Genomic DNA, 18,142 nt, shown 5'->3' with positions numbered 1-18,142 from the left:
ATCAAAACAGCACAGGCAAGGCTGGAAACTTAGTTCAGCAGCTAAGTTTTGAACTATCTTGCCAGGTCCCTAGAAAATATTTTTAATATGAAATCTGAGGTGCTAGAGAGATGGTTCAATGACTAGCAGCAGGTGCTACTCTTTCTGAAGACCTGGCACACACCTCACAGCTCCGAACCTTGTGTCACTCCGGTCCTAAGGTGCCCTCTTTAGACTTCCTTGGGTGCCAGGATACACATGGCACACATACATGCAGACAAAACACTTATATGCATAAAATAATAAATCTTTACAAAAGAAAAGAAAAGTACAGGAAACCAACTAAGGTCATTCCTGGGGGCATGCAACATATGAGGAAATGAGGAATTGCAACCCAGGCAGAGAACACAGTCATAGTTGAAAGACAGGGATGTGTCAACACTGGGGCCACTTACTGCAGGCAGAGGGCAATAGAACTGGTGAATTGTGTGCATGACATCCAAGAGCATATTGTGTCCAACAACCAGCTTCCTCTGGGAAGACAAAGTTAGGAAAAGCATGTCAAAATTGCATCAGGGCTTACAAGTAGGATGAGACAGTCTCATGACAGAGACAGGTGAGCCTCCTGCTCACTAGGTAACCCGCACAGGCATCAAACTTATTCCCTTCCTGTCTCAGCCCCTCAAAGGCTGAGATTACAGGTATACATACCCACTGTGTCCATTCTTAGTGATTTCTCCATTTTTCTTAGTTTTATTAATCTTGTCATTTAAGAATTTGATGTAATTTTTCATTTTCGGTTTTAGTTTTTTGTTTGTTTGTTTTGTTTTTCGAGACAGGGTTTCTCTATGTAACTTTGGGTCCTGTCCTGGAATTCACTCTGTAGACCAGACTGACCTTGAACTCACGGAGATCTGCCTGCCTCTGCCTCCAGAGTGCTGGGATTAAAGGTATGAGCCATCATTTCCCAGTAGTTTTGTTTTTTAAGACAAATCTTGCCCAGGCTGCCCCTGAACTTCTGGGCTACATCAATTCTCCTGCCTCAGCCTCCCTGAGAGGATGGGGACATAGCACACATGGTGCCTGGCTTGAAGTAGCAAGTTTGGCTGAAGCACTTTTAAACAATAAAACCTGAAATTCTGAGAACTCAGACTTATCAAAAGCTGTGAACAAAACTTCAAATATATTATATTTAAGACTTTTAAAACATCTTTAAAACAGCCTACTTATTTTTAAAGGTATATTTATAGCAATGCTATAAAATGTAAAGTAACTAATTCCTAATTGTATTAAACTCAACAAACTTTCATTTCCTACATTACCTATATTATAGTTCAATGGGTCAGGGCATGTCATTGCTCTTCTTTTTTAAAATGTACTATTATTGGTCTGTGTGTATGCACGCAAGCACACACATGCACATAATTGAGCGGGTACTGCAGGGGGTCAGGGTAGAAATCTGTCCCAGCACCCACATGGCAGCTCACAACCATCTGTAACTCCAGTTCCAGGGGACCCAACACACATGGCAGAACACCAATGCACATAAGATAAAAATAAATAAATTCTAAAAAAGAAGGGTATGAAAAACAGCAGCATCGATCTGTTGAAGACTGGAGTTCCTGCTGATCACCAGGGTTTATCTGTAGGTCAGACAGGTTCCTTGTGGTCTATATTCAAGACTGGCCTTAGAAACCCCTGATCCATCACTCAAGGCTGCCGGTGCAAGGATTGGCTGCTGCGTGGGTGCACATTGTCAGACTTCAAGACAGGCATTGATTGGTGTGGACGTGCCTCCGGGGCATGGCAAGCATCTGTAAAATAGCTGCCTGGTTGGCTGCTGGGCCCTGGTAGAGACCAGGCAGAGGGGACAGTAAGGTGCAAGGCAAAGGCACTTGACTCCTGACAAGAGAATACCCCAGAAAATGGCCACTTCATGAACAAGCCTGTCCAATATTCAAAAATTAGCCCTGGTACTTAGAATCCCAGCAAGTGCAGCAATTGCTTACAAACTTTACCGCCAATAAAGGGAAAGCAGAGAAGAACGAATGGCATTTCTTGGACAAGATGATATTGAGCTAATTAATGATGCGAGTTCACCAGGAGGCTGTGAAGCCGATCATTAGTGGACAAGGAGCATAAATATAAAGGTCTCATGGGGAGGGGACTGCGACCTCTCACCCTCCATTGCTGAGGTTACTGAAGATAAGATTTTTCTTGAAACAGTCCTTCAGTATTTCTTTATGAACTTTAGTTTAATACAAGTAGAAGAAATGAAGAGTCATCTTAGGAAATGTAAAATTTCTTGTATGTGTCTGTATGTGCACATCTAAAGAAATAAAAAGAATGTACTTCTGAAAAAAAAAAAAAAGAAGGGTATTTTGTTTTGTTTGACACAGGGTCTCACCATGTAGTCTTGGCTAGACAACTACATTCTGAACATAAAGCATCAAGCACTACAGTGGAGCTTTGGACAAAGTTCCAATTGTTCTCCATGTGACATGTCAAACTCAGAGCTCAACTTAATTCTTTGGCAAAATTAACCTTATATAAAATATCCCAAATCTAACAAGCTGTACTTTTTTTTTTTTTTTTTTTTTTTGGATCAGTATCTGTGTGCATTTTGAGTCCCTATGCAATGTTATTAAACGCCAAGCACTATGTGGTAGACACACTAATAAATGAACCTAATTGTGTGGTAAATGAATCCAGGTGAAAATCTGGGAAGAAAAGACTTGGAGAAATAGAAATAAAAATAAATCTTAAAACAAAAAATAAAAATGGTGGTGAATGTCTGTAATCTTTGACACTGGCCAGCCTGGTCTACAGAGTGAGTTCAAGGAGAGCCTGGTCTACAGAGCAAGTTCCAGGACAGCCAGGGCTACACAGAGAAACCCCCTCAAAAAAAAAGAAAAAAGAAATAAGAAATATTTTAATGATGTAACTTTAATTTTTTTCTCACCATTTCCTCTAGGTCCTAGGTCCTAGGAAACATAAGTTTTATTTTGATCCTTTCATTAAGCTGAGTGTTTTGAAGAGCTCTGTTATCTTCCAGTCCCCAGACCTGCCTGAGCACCATAGGTATTCAAAGGTACTATGAATGTCTTCTGTATTTTTTTGGAGTTATATATAGTTAAGCAAATAGAGATGTACATCTCTCCATGTGCGAGGGGAACAATTGCCTCAACCCTGAAAAGCTGAATCATTACACTTCTCGAGCATGCTGGCTAAGTGTGCACACAGTACCAAGTGTAACCAGAAACTGTTTCTCCAGGTACCTGCCATCTTAGCAGCTGCTGAAGAGAATCTCTGATCTCTCCTCCCAGGATCACACAGTTCTGTGTTCAGAACAGTTTAGCTGTCTTCTTCAGTAACAAGTTCCTCATGGCTATTATCTTTTTTTAGAAGGCTCTATCATTTGTGCTATCCCCAAATGAGGACATGGTGTGCCTCCTCTCCACTGCCATATTGACAGACCTGGGTATCGATGGCCAAGCATCTAAGGACAAGACAACTCCTTCTGCCAGATCCAATCACCCAAGGAGAAGAGTCTTAGATCCAGGTGATCCACTGTCCAAGCAAGAGCACAACCTCGCTTACCCATGCAAAAGATGGATGCCTTCACAAAGGACCAAGGAAAGATGTCTACCACAGAATTCTCTAGCATATATACACAAGCAGCCAGCACATTTTTAAAGCTGTACTACTACTAAGATTATGATAGATATATCTCAGGATTTAATAAGAGTTCTGTAGAGGAAATCAACTTGTAATTATTTATCCTCTGGATTCCTCTACTTGTTCCTTGACTTCTGAGTCTCAATGTCAGACTACTGATGTCAGCTTCATGCAACTATACATGGGCATCTTAGGGTAGGGAGAAACTCCACTGCATTTTTGCAACAAAGGCTTTCTGCAAATTGGTTTGGATACAATTCAGCTATGATGACTTCTGACCTGGTACATTGCACAGCAGCAGCTCACCCTATGTTACTAACGTCTTCCCTGAGACTAGGTAAACATTCCAAGGTAACTGTGGTAGTTGGGATGTAATTGGCCCCCATAAGATCATAGGGAGTGACACTGTTAGGAGATGTGGCCTTGTTGAAGGAAGCATGTCATTGTGGGGGCGGGCTCTGAGGTCTCCTATGATCAAGACATGCCCAATCGTCTCAGTTCCCTTCCTGTCTCCTACTGATCAAAATGTAGTTTTTCCTCTACTCTCAGTTCCTTCTCTAGCACAATGTCTGGATACATGCTGCCATGTATTATCATCCCATGATGATAATGGGCTGAAAACCTCTAAACTGTAAGTCTGCCCAACTTAAATGTTCCCCTTTATAAGAGTAATTGTAGTCATGATGTCTCTTCACAGCAACAGAAAGCCTAAGACAGTAACCAAATGAGCAATTTGCAATAGTAGTTAGACACTTCATTTTAAATATTGTGCTTAGCCATTGAACTAGAAACAAAACCAAAATGTGGATGACTTACCGAATTAGCAATGGCATGGATGACTCTTGAAAATCCCACAGCATCATTCAATTCCTCCTAAGTAAAAGAACTAAATTAAAAACAAATAGAACCAACAAGAGAGCTCAGTGGGTAAAGTTTCTTGCCACACAAGCCTCACAACCTGAATATGCCTCTCAGAGCCCTGTAAAGGCTGACAAGAAGAACCAATTCCTCAAAGCTTTCTACTGAGCCCCACATGAATGTCCTTTGACACATGAGCCCATATCACATACACACACACACACAATTTTACAAATAAATTTTCTGGATCTGGAGAAATGGCTCAGGCGTTAAAAGCACATTTTGCTTTTCCAGAGGACCCAAGTTCAGTTCCCAGAAGTCACAATAGGTAGCTCACAAATGTATTTAACTCCAGCTTCAGGGGTTCCCATGCCCTCATCTGGCCTCTGCACAAGTGTGAAGATGTGGCATTCACTCTCAAAGACATACAAAAAACACACACATACAATAAATAAAAATAATAAATGTAAATCTTCACCATGTGATGGTGGTGCACACCTTTAATCCTAGCACTTGGGAGGAAGAGGCAGGCAGGTCTCTATGAATTTGAGGCCAGCCTAGTCTACAAAGCTAGTGCCAGGACAGTTTCACAGAGAAACCCTGTCTTGAAAAACCAAAAATAAATAAATAAGATAAAATGGGGGGGAGAAGGGGGTGTATATCTTTAATCCCAGCACTCTGGAGGCAGGGGCAGGCAGATACTTGTTTTGAAGGCCAACCTAGTCTACAGAGTGAGTTCCAGGACAGGCTCCAAAGGTACAGAGAAACTCTGTATTAAAAAACCAAAAAATAAAAAATAAAAACTAGGGCTGGAGAGATGGCTCAGAGGCTAAGAGCACTGATTGCTCTTCCAGAGGTCCTGAGTTCAATTCCCAGCAACCACATGGTGGCTCACAACCACCCGTTATGAGATCTGGTGCCCTCTTCTGGTGTGCAGATATACATGGAAGCAGAATGTTGTATACATAATAATAAGTAAATAAAATCTTTAAAAAAAAATAAAAACTAACCGCAACAAGTGGCTAAACTGATCCCACAATCGTGAAGCAGAAATAAATAGAAAGAAATCAATCCTATCTATTATCTATCTTCATTTCTTATGCAAAGGAAATAGAAAGCATACTTACCTGCTCCTTTGCATACTTCTCCTGCTCTCTTCTCTTGCGCTCTTCTTCATCCACTTTGCTGATAACTATGTGTCTCTCCTTCTAAAAGACAAAGCAAGTGTGCAGTTTTATGGAAACATCTAGATCCCTCCTTGGCCTCCAAAGGGCTGTGATTATAACTCTGAATGGCAATTTTGATGTATTGGGCTACATAGAGAGTTCAAGGCCAGCATGAGCTATATGAGACCATCTCAATAAGCAAAAAAGGAAAGCAACCAAAAACTTATGAGCCAAAGCATAAGCAAGCACAACAAAAACTATTCTGAGATGATGCCAAAGCTGAGTGGGTACACAGACCCCTTCTGCATCTCCATGTCCATGACACTTCCAGTATTTTAAGAATTCAACCTAACAAACATCAGTTAAAATCAACCACGGGCTGCAAATAAGACTTTGTATGGTAAGGATTGAGGTTATGTAACTTTTGACCATGAAATTCTAAATTATTAGTTTTAAATCATATTCTATGAACATGAGAAAAAACTTGGAAGTATACTCTTATTTCTCATAAATTATATTTTATATTCATTAAGCACAGTGCAAGGGCCAGAGACATGGCTCTTAGGTAAAGGTACCAAATGCCAAACCTCACAATTTGAGATATATTCCTAGGAAGAGAGAACCGATTCTCACAAGTTGTCTTCTGACCTCCACATGCCAACTCCCAACACACAGGTGTGTGTGTGTGTGTGTGTGTGTGTGTGTGTGTGTGTGTGTAAGAGATACAATTTGAAGAGAAAAAGAAGGGATGGAGAGATGGCTCAGCAGTTAAGGGTACTGGCTGCTCTTCCAGAGGACCCAGGTTTAATTACCATATGGCAGCTAACAACTGTCTATAATTCCAGTTCCAAGAGATCCACTTCTCTTTTCAGGTGGCCATGGGCACTGCACACACATGGCACACAGACATACATGAAGACGAAACACCCATGCACATAAAATAAAAATAAATCTTCAATTAAAAAAAGAAAAAATATTACAATGTATGTATATATTACAGATGGGAAAAAAATTCACTTCCACTTATCCACTGAATCATTTTATTTGGTTGGTTTTTGTTGCTTTTTGTTTGTTTTGTTTGAAAGAGGATCTCTCTACATAGCCCTTGCTGCCCTGGAAATAACTATGTAGACCAGGCTGGCCTGGAACTAATAGAGACCTGCCTGCCTCTAAGTGCTAGACCACTAGACCACTTCTAGCCTGAATCATCATTTAAAAAAAAAAAAAAAAAGCAGTCAGTGGGGTCAGGAAGATGGCTCAGTGGTTAAGAGCACTAACTGCTCTTGCAGAAGACCTGAATTCAACTCCCTTCACCTACATGGTGGCTTACAAACACCTGTAACTCCAATTCTTCTTCTGACTTCCATGGGCATATGGTACACATACTACATGCAGGCAAAGCATTCATACACATAAAATATATAAATCTTCTGAATATTTTTTTAAATCTTAAAAACTGTAAGCTACATTAGCTTAAGATCATCGTATTTAGCCCAGCTATACAAATGAGAAAAAGCAGGTTCAGAGAGTATAGAGTGCTTGCCAGCCACAGCTCCTAGGAGCCAGAGCAAAGGAAAAACCATCAACATCTCAGTGCACCACTAGGTTAGCTGACTGTCAGCTCTGAATAACTTTTAGTTACCTTTTCAGTCTCTAATGTCTCAACATGAATGCCTTTGGGAAACCTAAATGAAAAAAAAAAGAAAAAAAGAAAGAAAAGAAAACTCATCAGTGCAGACTCAATGACTGCTAAAACCCAAAGAATTTGACAAGCAGCCACATGGCTCTAAACTGAAGTTTTACTACAGTGAGACAATCACCACTACACTTTACAATAAGCCCACTTATAACACTTCAGCCGCTGTTTCCCTGCCTCTTCTCTTAAATGCACTAGAATGTTATCAATTTCACGTGATCTGTTTAGGATTTTAGCACTTTCTAAAATGGATGGTATTTCATAAGATAGTCAACTCACTGACACAAAGGACATCTTGCTTCCTAATGCATACTTTGTAACTGAAATGGTGACAGTGTCTGTAGACTCCATGGGGTGCACAAAGAAAATGGTGGGGTGCCACTGGGCTGCAGTTTGCCTTGATGTTTACAGCAGCCAAAGAGGACAGGGATGTGGAAAGCATAGGGTTAGACATATGGCTAGGACAAGGTGGGAGGGTGGACAAGCCAGCCAGCAGCCGTCTGTCCTGCTCAAAGAGTATTCCCATGCACACATCACTATCAGATTATTTTCTATTCTGGAGGGGCAGAAGGGGAGGAAGGTGTAGAGAACAGAGGGAATTACATATTCCTTAAGACATAAGCAAAGTGGTAACAGAAAAAGAGTAGTCAATTTAAGAATTGACTGGGGATATGATATGGTCAAATCACCCATAACTGAAAATTTCAAGAGCAATGGGACCAAAGGCTATACTTTGTTTTATTAAATCCCTGTCCTTGAAAGCTCTCACACATCTAATTCAAATACTTACTTCCAACTCAAAGTCTGATAAATAAGTTTTCTTTGGAACCTATAAAACAAGAAAAGGAATTAACTTGGGCTATTAAGAATGAACCCTAACTGATTGGTCAAAGCTAAGGAAAGATTGAATTTAGTGTCCTCATTAGAACATGGAATGGACAACAAACACAGGCACATTTCTGAGGTAGAAGGACTCATCATTTGTCTTTATCAAGACTGTCATGTTATTATATTGCTTTTAGAGACTAGGTAGAAACTATGAGCCAACATATTGCAGCTGGATAAAGAGTTTAGAGCAGACATTTGCATTCCAACACCTTTGTGAAGGGTGCCATAAAACAAAAGGGGGAAAGAGGCTGACATTCTTTCACATGCTGATTTTTCTCTGTAGAGAGATGAAAAGAACAGAGGTGGGCTGACAGTGAACCCTTCTCTCCTGAGGTCCTCAAGCGCTTAGCACTCCTCCAGGCCAAGATGCCACTCCTGGGCACAACCCAATGGCTAAGCGGAAGAGTGATTTTCTTCTGTCCAAGGATGGGACAAAGTATTCATTCTGAGTAGACAGACATCCCCAATGTGTTAGTGTTATAAGTCTTAGGAGCACACCTGTGACAGAAAAACTATTTACAAGGATGCTATAAAAAGACCACACATGCCAGGCACAGGGGTGCATGCCTTTAATCCCAGCACTCAGGAGGCAGAGGCAGGGTATCTCTGAGTTCAAGGCCAGCCTGGTCTACATAGAGAGTTCCAGGACAGCTAGGGCTGTTACACAGCAAAAACCCGTCTTGGAAAACAAACAAACAACAACAAAAAAAACAAAAACAAAAAAAATTAAAAAAGAAAAGGAAGGAGAGACTACACATCAAAAAGCAGAACTCCTCTCCTAAAAAGGAATGCAACAAACAAAAACTGACCCAGTGCATGGCTCTAGATCCAAGCTCTTCTTCTCTTTATTTTGTAGGAAATTCTCTATCTTCTCTCTGTTGAGTAAGAATCAGACAATGACCATCAGTACCTTGAAGGAATGAAGTGATCAGAACAGTCATTGTACTCAAAACCCATACTCAAAGTAACCAGCAATAGTTACATTAAAAGCAATATAAATCCTGGGCTGGGGTGAAGCCAGTGGCACAGCACTTGTCTAGTATGAACAAAAGCCTGAATTTTATCTCTAGAACATGCCTACACACACAAAAGCAGTCTAGCTTACTTCCCCCTTTTTTCTTTTTTGAGACAGTCTCATATCCCAAGATGACCTCAAATTTGTTATGTACTGAGGACGGTTTGAACTTCTGATCCTCCTGCCTCTACCTCCCAAGTGCTGAATGCCAGGATTACAGATATGCACCACTACACTCAATTCATGCAGTGCTGGAGACCAAATCCTAGACTTTGTGCATTATAGGCAAGCATTCTACCAACTAAGTTATATTCCCAGACCCAAGAATGTATTTCTTATGCTTATTAGGTCTTCTTTCCATCATTCCAAGCAAATCAAAAAGATAATCAAAACCAAAGTTAATGGGTATATTTTTACATATGGTTTGGGTGAAATTATTGTTGTCACTAGCAAAATTATAACAATTTCTCAAACAATTAATCAATTTTAGAGCTGCAGAGACAAGTTAAGAGTACTTGCTATACAACCATGAGGGCAAGTGCAGAACCCAACACCAACAAGCCAGGCAGGGCTTAACATAGCCATAACCTTAGTGCTGGGGACAAGAGGACCACTGAGCCATAATGACTGCCAGCCTAGCTCCAGGTACAGGGAGAAACCTTACCTCAAAGTAATAAAACAAAGAATGACGCAGAAGGACACCCAACCCTTCTCTGACTGCCTCATGCAGACCCCCACACATATGTGTGTGTGTATGTGTGTGTGTGTGTGTATATATATATATATATATATATATATATATATATATATATATATATATACATCACCTAGACATACACCAAATTTGTATCTTAAGAAAGAATTTAGCTGGGCGTTGGTGGCAGCGCCTTTAATCCCAGCACTTGGGAGACAATAGCAGGCGGATCTCTGTGAGTTGGAGACCAGCCTGGTCTACAAGAGCTAGTTCCAGGACAGACTCCAACACTACACAGGGAAACCCTGTCTCAAAAAACAAAAAAAAAAAAACAAAAAACAAAACAAAAAAAAAAAAGAAAGAAAAGAAAAAGAAAGAATTTATTAATACTAGTAATATATTTTTTACTTTTCTAATAAAGCTATTATGCTGGTAACTAACCTATATACTCCTCCTCCCAGGGCACATTTGCTTGTCAAAAACTTTACTGTGAGAAACAAAAAGTATATATGGAGTAATGTTCTAGAAAGGCTTGGTCCAGACAGATCTGCACACCTGCTGAGGCCCCACCCAACTTGCTGTTATTACCTATATTTAGATATGCCACAATCAAAACCTGCAACTCACATTCACACTTGGGTGAACGCCTGTGCAGCACAAGTTGGTGTGAAAGACAGAAATCCTGCCACAATCAAGATACTGCCCCTTACATCAACTTGTGTTCCCACCTGTGCATGTGGTACACAAGTAGGTATGAGAGACAGACATCCTCCAATAAGCCATAATTAAAGCCTGCCTCTCACATCACACCTACATAGGTACCCTGTAGGTGCTGCCCAGGGTGAGACAGCCCCACCTCATGCCGCATAATATCAGTGTAGGAACTTACATTACTTGGTCAATAAACTTCCTCTGATCCTCAGGGATTGTCACAGGACATTTTGCCAGAGCTCCTGCCCCATTGGCCTGAGAACGTTTTTCATCAAATTGTTCTCTCAGATGTCTTTCTTCTTCTTGATTCAGATATGGAATTCCTACACATAATTTTTTTTTAAGAAAAAATTAGAAGAAATAATGATTTCACACAGAAAACTCTTCATATAATTTTTTTTTGGGGGGGGGGGGTGTTGAGACAGGGTTTCTCTGTGGCTTTGGAGGCTGTCTTGGAACTACCTCTTGTAGACCAGGCTGGTCTTGGACTCACAGAGATCTGCCTGTCTCTGCCTCCTGTGTGCTGGGATTAAAAGGGTGCGCCACCACTGCCCAGCTAAATTTATTTTTATTTATGTGTATGTGTACGTGTCTTGTGTGCAGATGCCTGCAGAGATCAGAAAAGGGTCTCAGATCCCCTAGAACTGGAGTTACAGGCAATTGTGAGTTGCCAGATGTGGGTGGTGGGAACTGAATAAACTCCAGCCCCTGGGAAGAAAAGCAACCATTCTTAACTTCTGAGCCACATATCCAGCCCTCACACAAAACTATTTTTGTTTGTTGGTTGGTTTGGGGGATTTGTTTTGTTTTGGTTTTTTTGGTTTTTTTGAGACAGGGTCCCACCATGTAGCCCTGGCACTGCTGGAATTCACTTTGGAGACCAGGCTGGCCTTGAACTCACTGAGATCCACCTGCAACTGCCTCCTGAGTGATGGATTAAAGGCGTGTGTCATTACACTTGGCTTATACAAAAAAGTTTTTAACTAACAAAAAATCTATCATACTCAGAAAACATCTTAACTATATTTTTAAGATAAAAAAAAAAAAAAAAACCAATCCTCCTAGGAATGGGAAAAAAAGACAAGATCTCCTGAGTAAACTGGGAATGTGGGGGCATGGGGGAGGGTGGAAGGGGAAAGGGAGTCGGGGGAAATGTATAGCTCAATAAAAACAAGGTAAGAAATAAAAAGGAGGGAGGGTGGGAGGGAGGGAGGGAGGGAGGGAGGGAGGGAGGAAGGAAAGAAAGAAGGAAGGAAGGAAGGAAGGAAGGAAGGAAAGAAGGAAGGAAGACAGACTCCTGCAGAGCCACCTGCTGCTGTCTTTGTCCCCTAACTTGTCCCCTGGGGTTAATAAAATCTCTTTTGTGCTGAGAAAAACAAACAAATAAATAACAGAGAAGGTAAGCAACCATTCTCGTTCATGCACTCATTCACTTTTCAATAAACACTTGGCACTGATGCTATGTTGAGCATTTATGAATGAGAACATGAAGGAACCAACAAAGACAGCCTGTTCTGCCACAGAGAGAACATCTGACCAGAGGAGCAGAAAAGGCCACTTTGAGGGAAAACCCAAATGACAAGTTAGTATTTCCTCAAGAAATGTACAAAACCCGGCATTTCGGATCATCCTGGTGGATGATGAAGTCACCCTGAGCAAGAGAAGGACTAGGCATACAAACAACAATGCCAGGCCAGAGCTCAAGCTCCTGGAGAATGCCTGGAGAAGTTATTCCAGCAGAAGTTATTCCAGGGCTTCTGGCTTTGAGACAGGACCTCTTGCTATGTAGCCAAGGCGGGCAATGAACCTGCAATACTCCTGCCTCAGCTTCCCAACTACTAGGATTACAGGCAGCTACCAAATCTGCCTCTCAAATATTCTTTTATCCTTCTTTCTTTTTCTTTTCTTTTTGCAGTACTAAAGAGAAAACTGGGTCTCACATAAGCTTAGTACTGCAAAAAGAAAAGAAAAAGAAAGAAGGATAAAAGAATATTTGCTCTTCCGCTGACTTACCACCTGTCACCTTCACTCTCAAACATTTAAGGGAAAGGAAGTCATTCTACTATGTCCTACTATCCAATATTCCAGCCGTACCATTCTACAAATAGTTAATAGTCACCTCCCTGAAAAAGAGGCCTTGCCAGGTGGTGGTGGCACACACCTTTAATCCCAGCACTAAGGAGGTAGAGGCAGGTAAATCTCTGTGAGCTCAAGGCCAGCCTGGTCTACAGAGTGAGTTCCAGGACAGCCAGGGCTGTCCCACAGAGAAACCATGTCTTGGAAAGGAAAAAAAAAAAAAGAAAAAAAAAGAGGCCTATGCTTTATAGTGGGGATAGGGCAAGAGGAAGCCACTGTCTCTCCTCAGCATGCTGTCCAGTCCCACATCCCCACAGGGAGAGCCATTAGAATCATTCCAACTACACAGACCACACCTCTTCCCCATGAAGTGTCTCCAATTAAAAGAAACACAGTAATGAATAAAAGAGTATTGTGTCCAAAAGACTAGAATACAGTGTTAAGTATTACAAACACCTGTCACACTGGCAAAAACTAGAAAGCATTCTTACATTTGGACATAGATGTGACTAAATCCTACAGGGATAGGATGAATTATCCTCAATCAAATCAGAGTTTAAGAGGCCTCATTACAATTCAAGGAAATAGTATCTACTCTCCTGCTCACCTCAGAATTAACTAGGTTTACAAAATTAGAGGGTAGCCGGGCAGTGGTGGCGCACACCTTTAATCCCAGCACTGGGGAGACAAGAGGCATGCGGATCTCTGTGAATTCGAGACCAGCATGGCTCTACAAGAGCTAGTTCCAGGACAGCCTCCAAAGCCACAGAGAAACCCTGTCTTGAAAAAACAAATAATAATAATAATAATAATAATAATAATAATAATAATAATAATAATAATTAAATAAAAATAAAAATTAGAGGGTGAAGCATAAGCAGTTAAAAAAGCATTTGCTGCTCTTCCAGAAGACCCGAGTCTAGCTCCCAGCACCCACATCACACAGTTCACCTTTACCTCTAGCTGCAGAGAATGCAAATCCTCTTCTGAGTTCTGTGGGCAATCACACACAGTGGCATAGGCACAAGCGTAATACATAAACGCAAAAATGTTTTTTAATTAAAAAAATAGAGAGGTTCAGGGACATAGCTCAGCCAGTTAAATGCCTGCTAGGGAGCCATGAGGAGCAGAGTCTGGAGTCCCCACACCCATGGACAAGCCAGATGAGGCAGCACACATCTCTAACTCCAGTACAGCATATGAAACCTAGCACTGTCTACATGATGCACTCTAAATTGATAAAATAAAAAGGCTTTTAAGAAATGGTGATTCTCAAGCTGGGCATTGGTGGTGCACGCCTTTAATCCCAGCACTTGGGAGGCAGAGGCAGGCGGATCTCTGTGAGCAAGGCCAGACTGGTCTCCAGAGAGAGTGCCAGGATAGACTCCAAAGCTACACAGAGAAACCCTGTCTCGAAAAACAAAACAAAACAAAACAAAAGGTGATTCTCAAGTGAAACAAGATTTACTTCTGAAGGATTTCAAAGGTTTATCAACTACAAAGTCAGTCTTACCACTGCAAAACACTTTATTGAAGTCAAATCCTTGGCTCGCTAGGAAGTCAATGCTGGAGCTCTGAAACAGACAACACACATTAGTATGGCTCGAAGCCAGTGTCAGACTAGCAGAGAAATGATGCAGACCAGTAACTGTGATAACTCAACAAGTAAAAGCAGGCCAAAGGTCAAAAGTCTTTAGCCATAGCTGCCATGACTATTTTCCTTAAAATACCATGGTTCAACCCCTTAGTAGCTTTATAAAACGGTCTTTGTTTTATAATTTGTTAAAAATCCACTGAGTGGACAGACAACTCCCCAATGGCAGGAGGCTAGGCTCCTGCCCTCCTGCTACTATCCTGACTATAAGGCTGTAAACAGAAATAAAGTACATTCACAAAACCTCGAGTGCAAGCTAAAGGAATGTAAGGCATTCTGCACTGAGTGGGATGCAGGGGTGTGTGTGTGTGTGTGTGTGTGTGTGTGTGTGAAGAGGGGTGGAGGTAGAATGGCAGGCACATGCAGAAGTCAAAGGACAACTTACAGAGTTGGTTCTCTCCTTCCACCTTTAAGTGGGTTCAAGGGACTGAACTCAGAGCAAGCATTTCTACTATCTTACCAGTCTCACTGTCTTTTTTTACCAGGCTCAAAAACTTACTGTCTTCTTTTGCATCATAATGATTTGTGTTGTTTTTTGAGACACGGCTTCATGTAGCCAGGGTAGCTAGAGCTCACTATGTAGCTGAAAATGGCCTTGAACTTCCTAACCCTCCTGCTTCCTGTGAGAGCTGAGACTGCAGCTGTGCACAACCATACCCAGTCTACGGGTCCTGGGTATAGACTCCAAAGCTTCTTGCTCATGCTAAGCAAGCACTCTACCAAATGAGGTAGCTACAGTCACAGCCCTAAATGTTCTTTGTGGGTTCTTGTTTTTGTTTCTGAGAAGTGGGGATTGAACCTAGGGCTTCATACATGCTATGCAAGAGCTCTACAATAGAGCTGTATCCTTGGCACTCTGCTTTTTGGGTTTTGTTTGTTTGTCTGTTTGTTTTTCAGACAGGGTCTCACTGAGTTATCAAAGTTAGCGTGGAACTCACTCTGTTATTCCACCAGTACTTTGAGCTCTGTTGCTCCCTGCCTCAGTCTCCTGAGTAGCTGGGATGATAGGCCTGTGCCAGTCTGGCCAGTTGGATGGGTTTGGGGGGTTTGGTGTTTTTTGTTTTGTTTTGTTTGTATTTTGTTTATTTGTTGTTTTTTGTGAGACAGGGTTTCTCTATATAACTGCTCTGGCTATTCTGGAACTCACTTTATAGACCAGGCTGACCTTGAAATCACAGAAATCAACCTGACTCTACCTCCTGAGTGCTGGGATTAAATATGTGTGCTACAGGCACCCAGACAATTGGATGCTTTTAATGTTCAAGACCCAAAGAGCAAAATTCCTAACTAAGCAAACCTGACTAACCAAACATATCCTGCACCTAGAAGATAAAAGATATGAATAGATTTATTAAAGCTGAGTAAATAATTCTAGAGATTGTATATGAATTTGCCCAAATCATGAAGCCCTTCCTCAAAGCAACTAAAGAGGACAATAATACCAAAGATACTGCGATTTTCTTTGTTCTCCTAAAGTTTTATATACTCATGTAAACACTCCACCTCTGACACACTAAGAAGCAACTGGATAGGCATTTTGTGTACCAAGTGCCAAACCAAGGCTGCTTGAACTTTTTCCTCTAGAAACCTCTTCTCACCCAAGAAACTTCACACAACCACAGGTACAGGCATATACAATAGGTAGACAAATCAACCATTTGCTGGTAAATAAATCACAGTGACATTTATTCTAGGAAAATTCTTTGGTACACACACATTTTACCATTTATTAAAGACAAAGGCACATTTGTGACACAAATCAAGCAGGAGAACCAGAAGTTTGAGGTAATTCTTGGCTACTTAGCAATTTTGAAATCCACCTGAACTACATGGGACCAAGTCTCAGAAAACACAGAGAGAAAGAGAAGGTGGAGGAAGTAGGAAAAGTAGACAGAAAGCATATAAATGCCATTTTGCAACTCCACCTGCTTCACTCTGCTTCGAAGCCCTGGGTTATGCAGCACTCTGCATCCCATTCCTCCACCTTACTAGCAGCTCAATGCTAAATACATTTAATTTTCAAGGACCCTGGAAGCTATTTGCCTTTAGGTCCCAGATGATTTAAGGGTGCAAACTCTTTAAGAACAATTAATTGTGACACAATTTTAAACTACTCAGACTCTAACTCCTTTGTAAAATATAGCTCTGCAGATTTAGGTGTGTGTCTATGTGTATGTATGTGTGTGTGTGTGTCTGTGTATATGTGTATGTATGTAGTATGTGGGAGAGGGTGCACGTGCCTATGCATGCTTGTATCTTCATATCATTCTCTACTTTGCTGTGTGTATAAATGTACGTGATTATATGTGATATATACATGTATGCACAGGTGCACTCAACTCACCCATACAGCCATCTGTGGAGACCTGAGATCAACACTAAATATTTTCCTCAATCACTCTCCACCTTTACTTTTGAGACACGGTCTCTTGTTGAACCTGGTGCTTGCCTTTTCAGCCAGACTGACTATCCAGAACCCACCTGTCTCAATGTGCAGCCCTGGGATTAGAGATTCTAGCTGGCATGTCCTAATTTTCCAAGGTCTATAGGGATCCAAATTGAGATTCCCCCACTCAGCCATAGCCCCAGAGCCTGCAGTTGTAGACTTTTAAATAAAATAAGCAAACAACAACAAAAATAAAAACCAACTTTATGACCAGGGAGGTAGCTCGGTTTATAAAATGCTTACGTATCATGCATGAGACCCTACAATTAAAAGTATGCGTCACTTGCCTGTCTATCTAAACCTTTGGGCCCAGTTTAACCAAGTGCTGGTAATCAAATTCAAGGACTTGTACATACTAGGCAAGCATTCTACCTATGAAGCTACATTCCCTGCCCTTGTCTTGTTACTTAAGAAAGAAAGTGCCCATGAGTCTGTCCTCTGGATTTCTGCAGGTACATTACCATTTTTATGGCAAAAAGGGAAAAGATGAACTCATGTTACTATGAGGAGAGAAGCTCAGCTGCAGGATTACCGGGGAGAAAGAACCCCCGTCTTCCCTCATGCACCCACATGTCTACTCTCCTTATCCATGACAACAAATAACCAAGGAGGCAGAAGGGAAACTTTATCCAGTATCTGCCAAGCCAGCTACCAGAGAGACTCAGGGTAAGTCTCCCTGAATCTCTACTTTGTGCTCTTCTCAAAAAGAAAATGGAGTCTTTTCCACCTTCTGTCTCCAAAATGGTGAGTGAGGGGCAAGGACCCAGGTTTAAGATATTTGACTCTTTCAGAAAACAAAGCTCCACCCTTGAGGAAGGAACAAAGACAATGAGGTACAGAGACATCTGTGAGTCCTAATGTAGGCTAAATCCAGAGGAAAACAGCAGAGGTCCCAAATGGAGTCCCACTGTAATGTCATGATCCCCAACTCAGCTTTATTAATAAATAATAAAAATAGTGATCTGATTTCTATTGCCTGTCTTTATAGCCCTTATCTTATAATATTCTGAAATAAGGAGATAACAATGTCATTAATTTTCAAAACTTAAACTGAAGGTCAGAAAGGTAATATAACTTACCCAAAGCCTAAATCTTGTTGCTTGGTTTTATTTTGTTTTGTGTTTGTTTGTTTGTTTGTTTTGGGGGTTGTTTTTTTGAGACAGGGTTTGATATAGTTCAGACTGCCCTCAAACTCACTATGTAGCCAAGGATGATTTCTAATTAATGATCCCTCTACTTCCACCTCCCTCCCAAGGCTGAATCCCAGGCATTCACCACTAT

General features: G+C 41.2%; 1 protein-coding gene across 4 annotated transcripts in view; it reads right to left on the bottom strand.

Moving 5' to 3' along the window:
• Nucleotides 1–18,142, bottom strand: part of Parn (poly(A)-specific ribonuclease) — a 155,708-nt gene that overhangs the window by 134,334 nt on the left and 3,232 nt on the right. For 3 of the 4 annotated variants that reach the window (XM_027424757.2, XM_027424759.2, XM_035447915.1), the window contains exons 6-13: nucleotides 14,275–14,335; nucleotides 10,864–11,008; nucleotides 9,075–9,140; nucleotides 8,168–8,206; nucleotides 7,324–7,366; nucleotides 5,643–5,723; nucleotides 4,474–4,530; nucleotides 435–512 (exon numbers count right to left, since the gene is read on the bottom strand). In XM_027424757.2, the coding sequence (XP_027280558.1) occupies nucleotides 435–512; nucleotides 4,474–4,530; nucleotides 5,643–5,723; nucleotides 7,324–7,366; nucleotides 8,168–8,206; nucleotides 9,075–9,140; nucleotides 10,864–11,008; nucleotides 14,275–14,335 (570 nt within the window). The remainder of the gene's footprint in view (nucleotides 1–434; nucleotides 513–4,473; nucleotides 4,531–5,642; nucleotides 5,724–7,323; nucleotides 7,367–8,167; nucleotides 8,207–9,074; nucleotides 9,141–10,863; nucleotides 11,009–14,274; nucleotides 14,336–18,142) is intronic. The other variant, XM_027424758.2, reaches the window with a different exon arrangement.

Source organism: Cricetulus griseus, chromosome 7 (assembly GCF_003668045.3).
Source record: "Cricetulus griseus strain 17A/GY chromosome 7, alternate assembly CriGri-PICRH-1.0, whole genome shotgun sequence".
Taxonomy (NCBI): domain Eukaryota; kingdom Metazoa; phylum Chordata; class Mammalia; order Rodentia; family Cricetidae; genus Cricetulus; species Cricetulus griseus.
The sequence above is the reverse complement of the archived record's forward strand: the minus strand, read 5'-3'. Positions and strand labels throughout refer to the sequence as shown.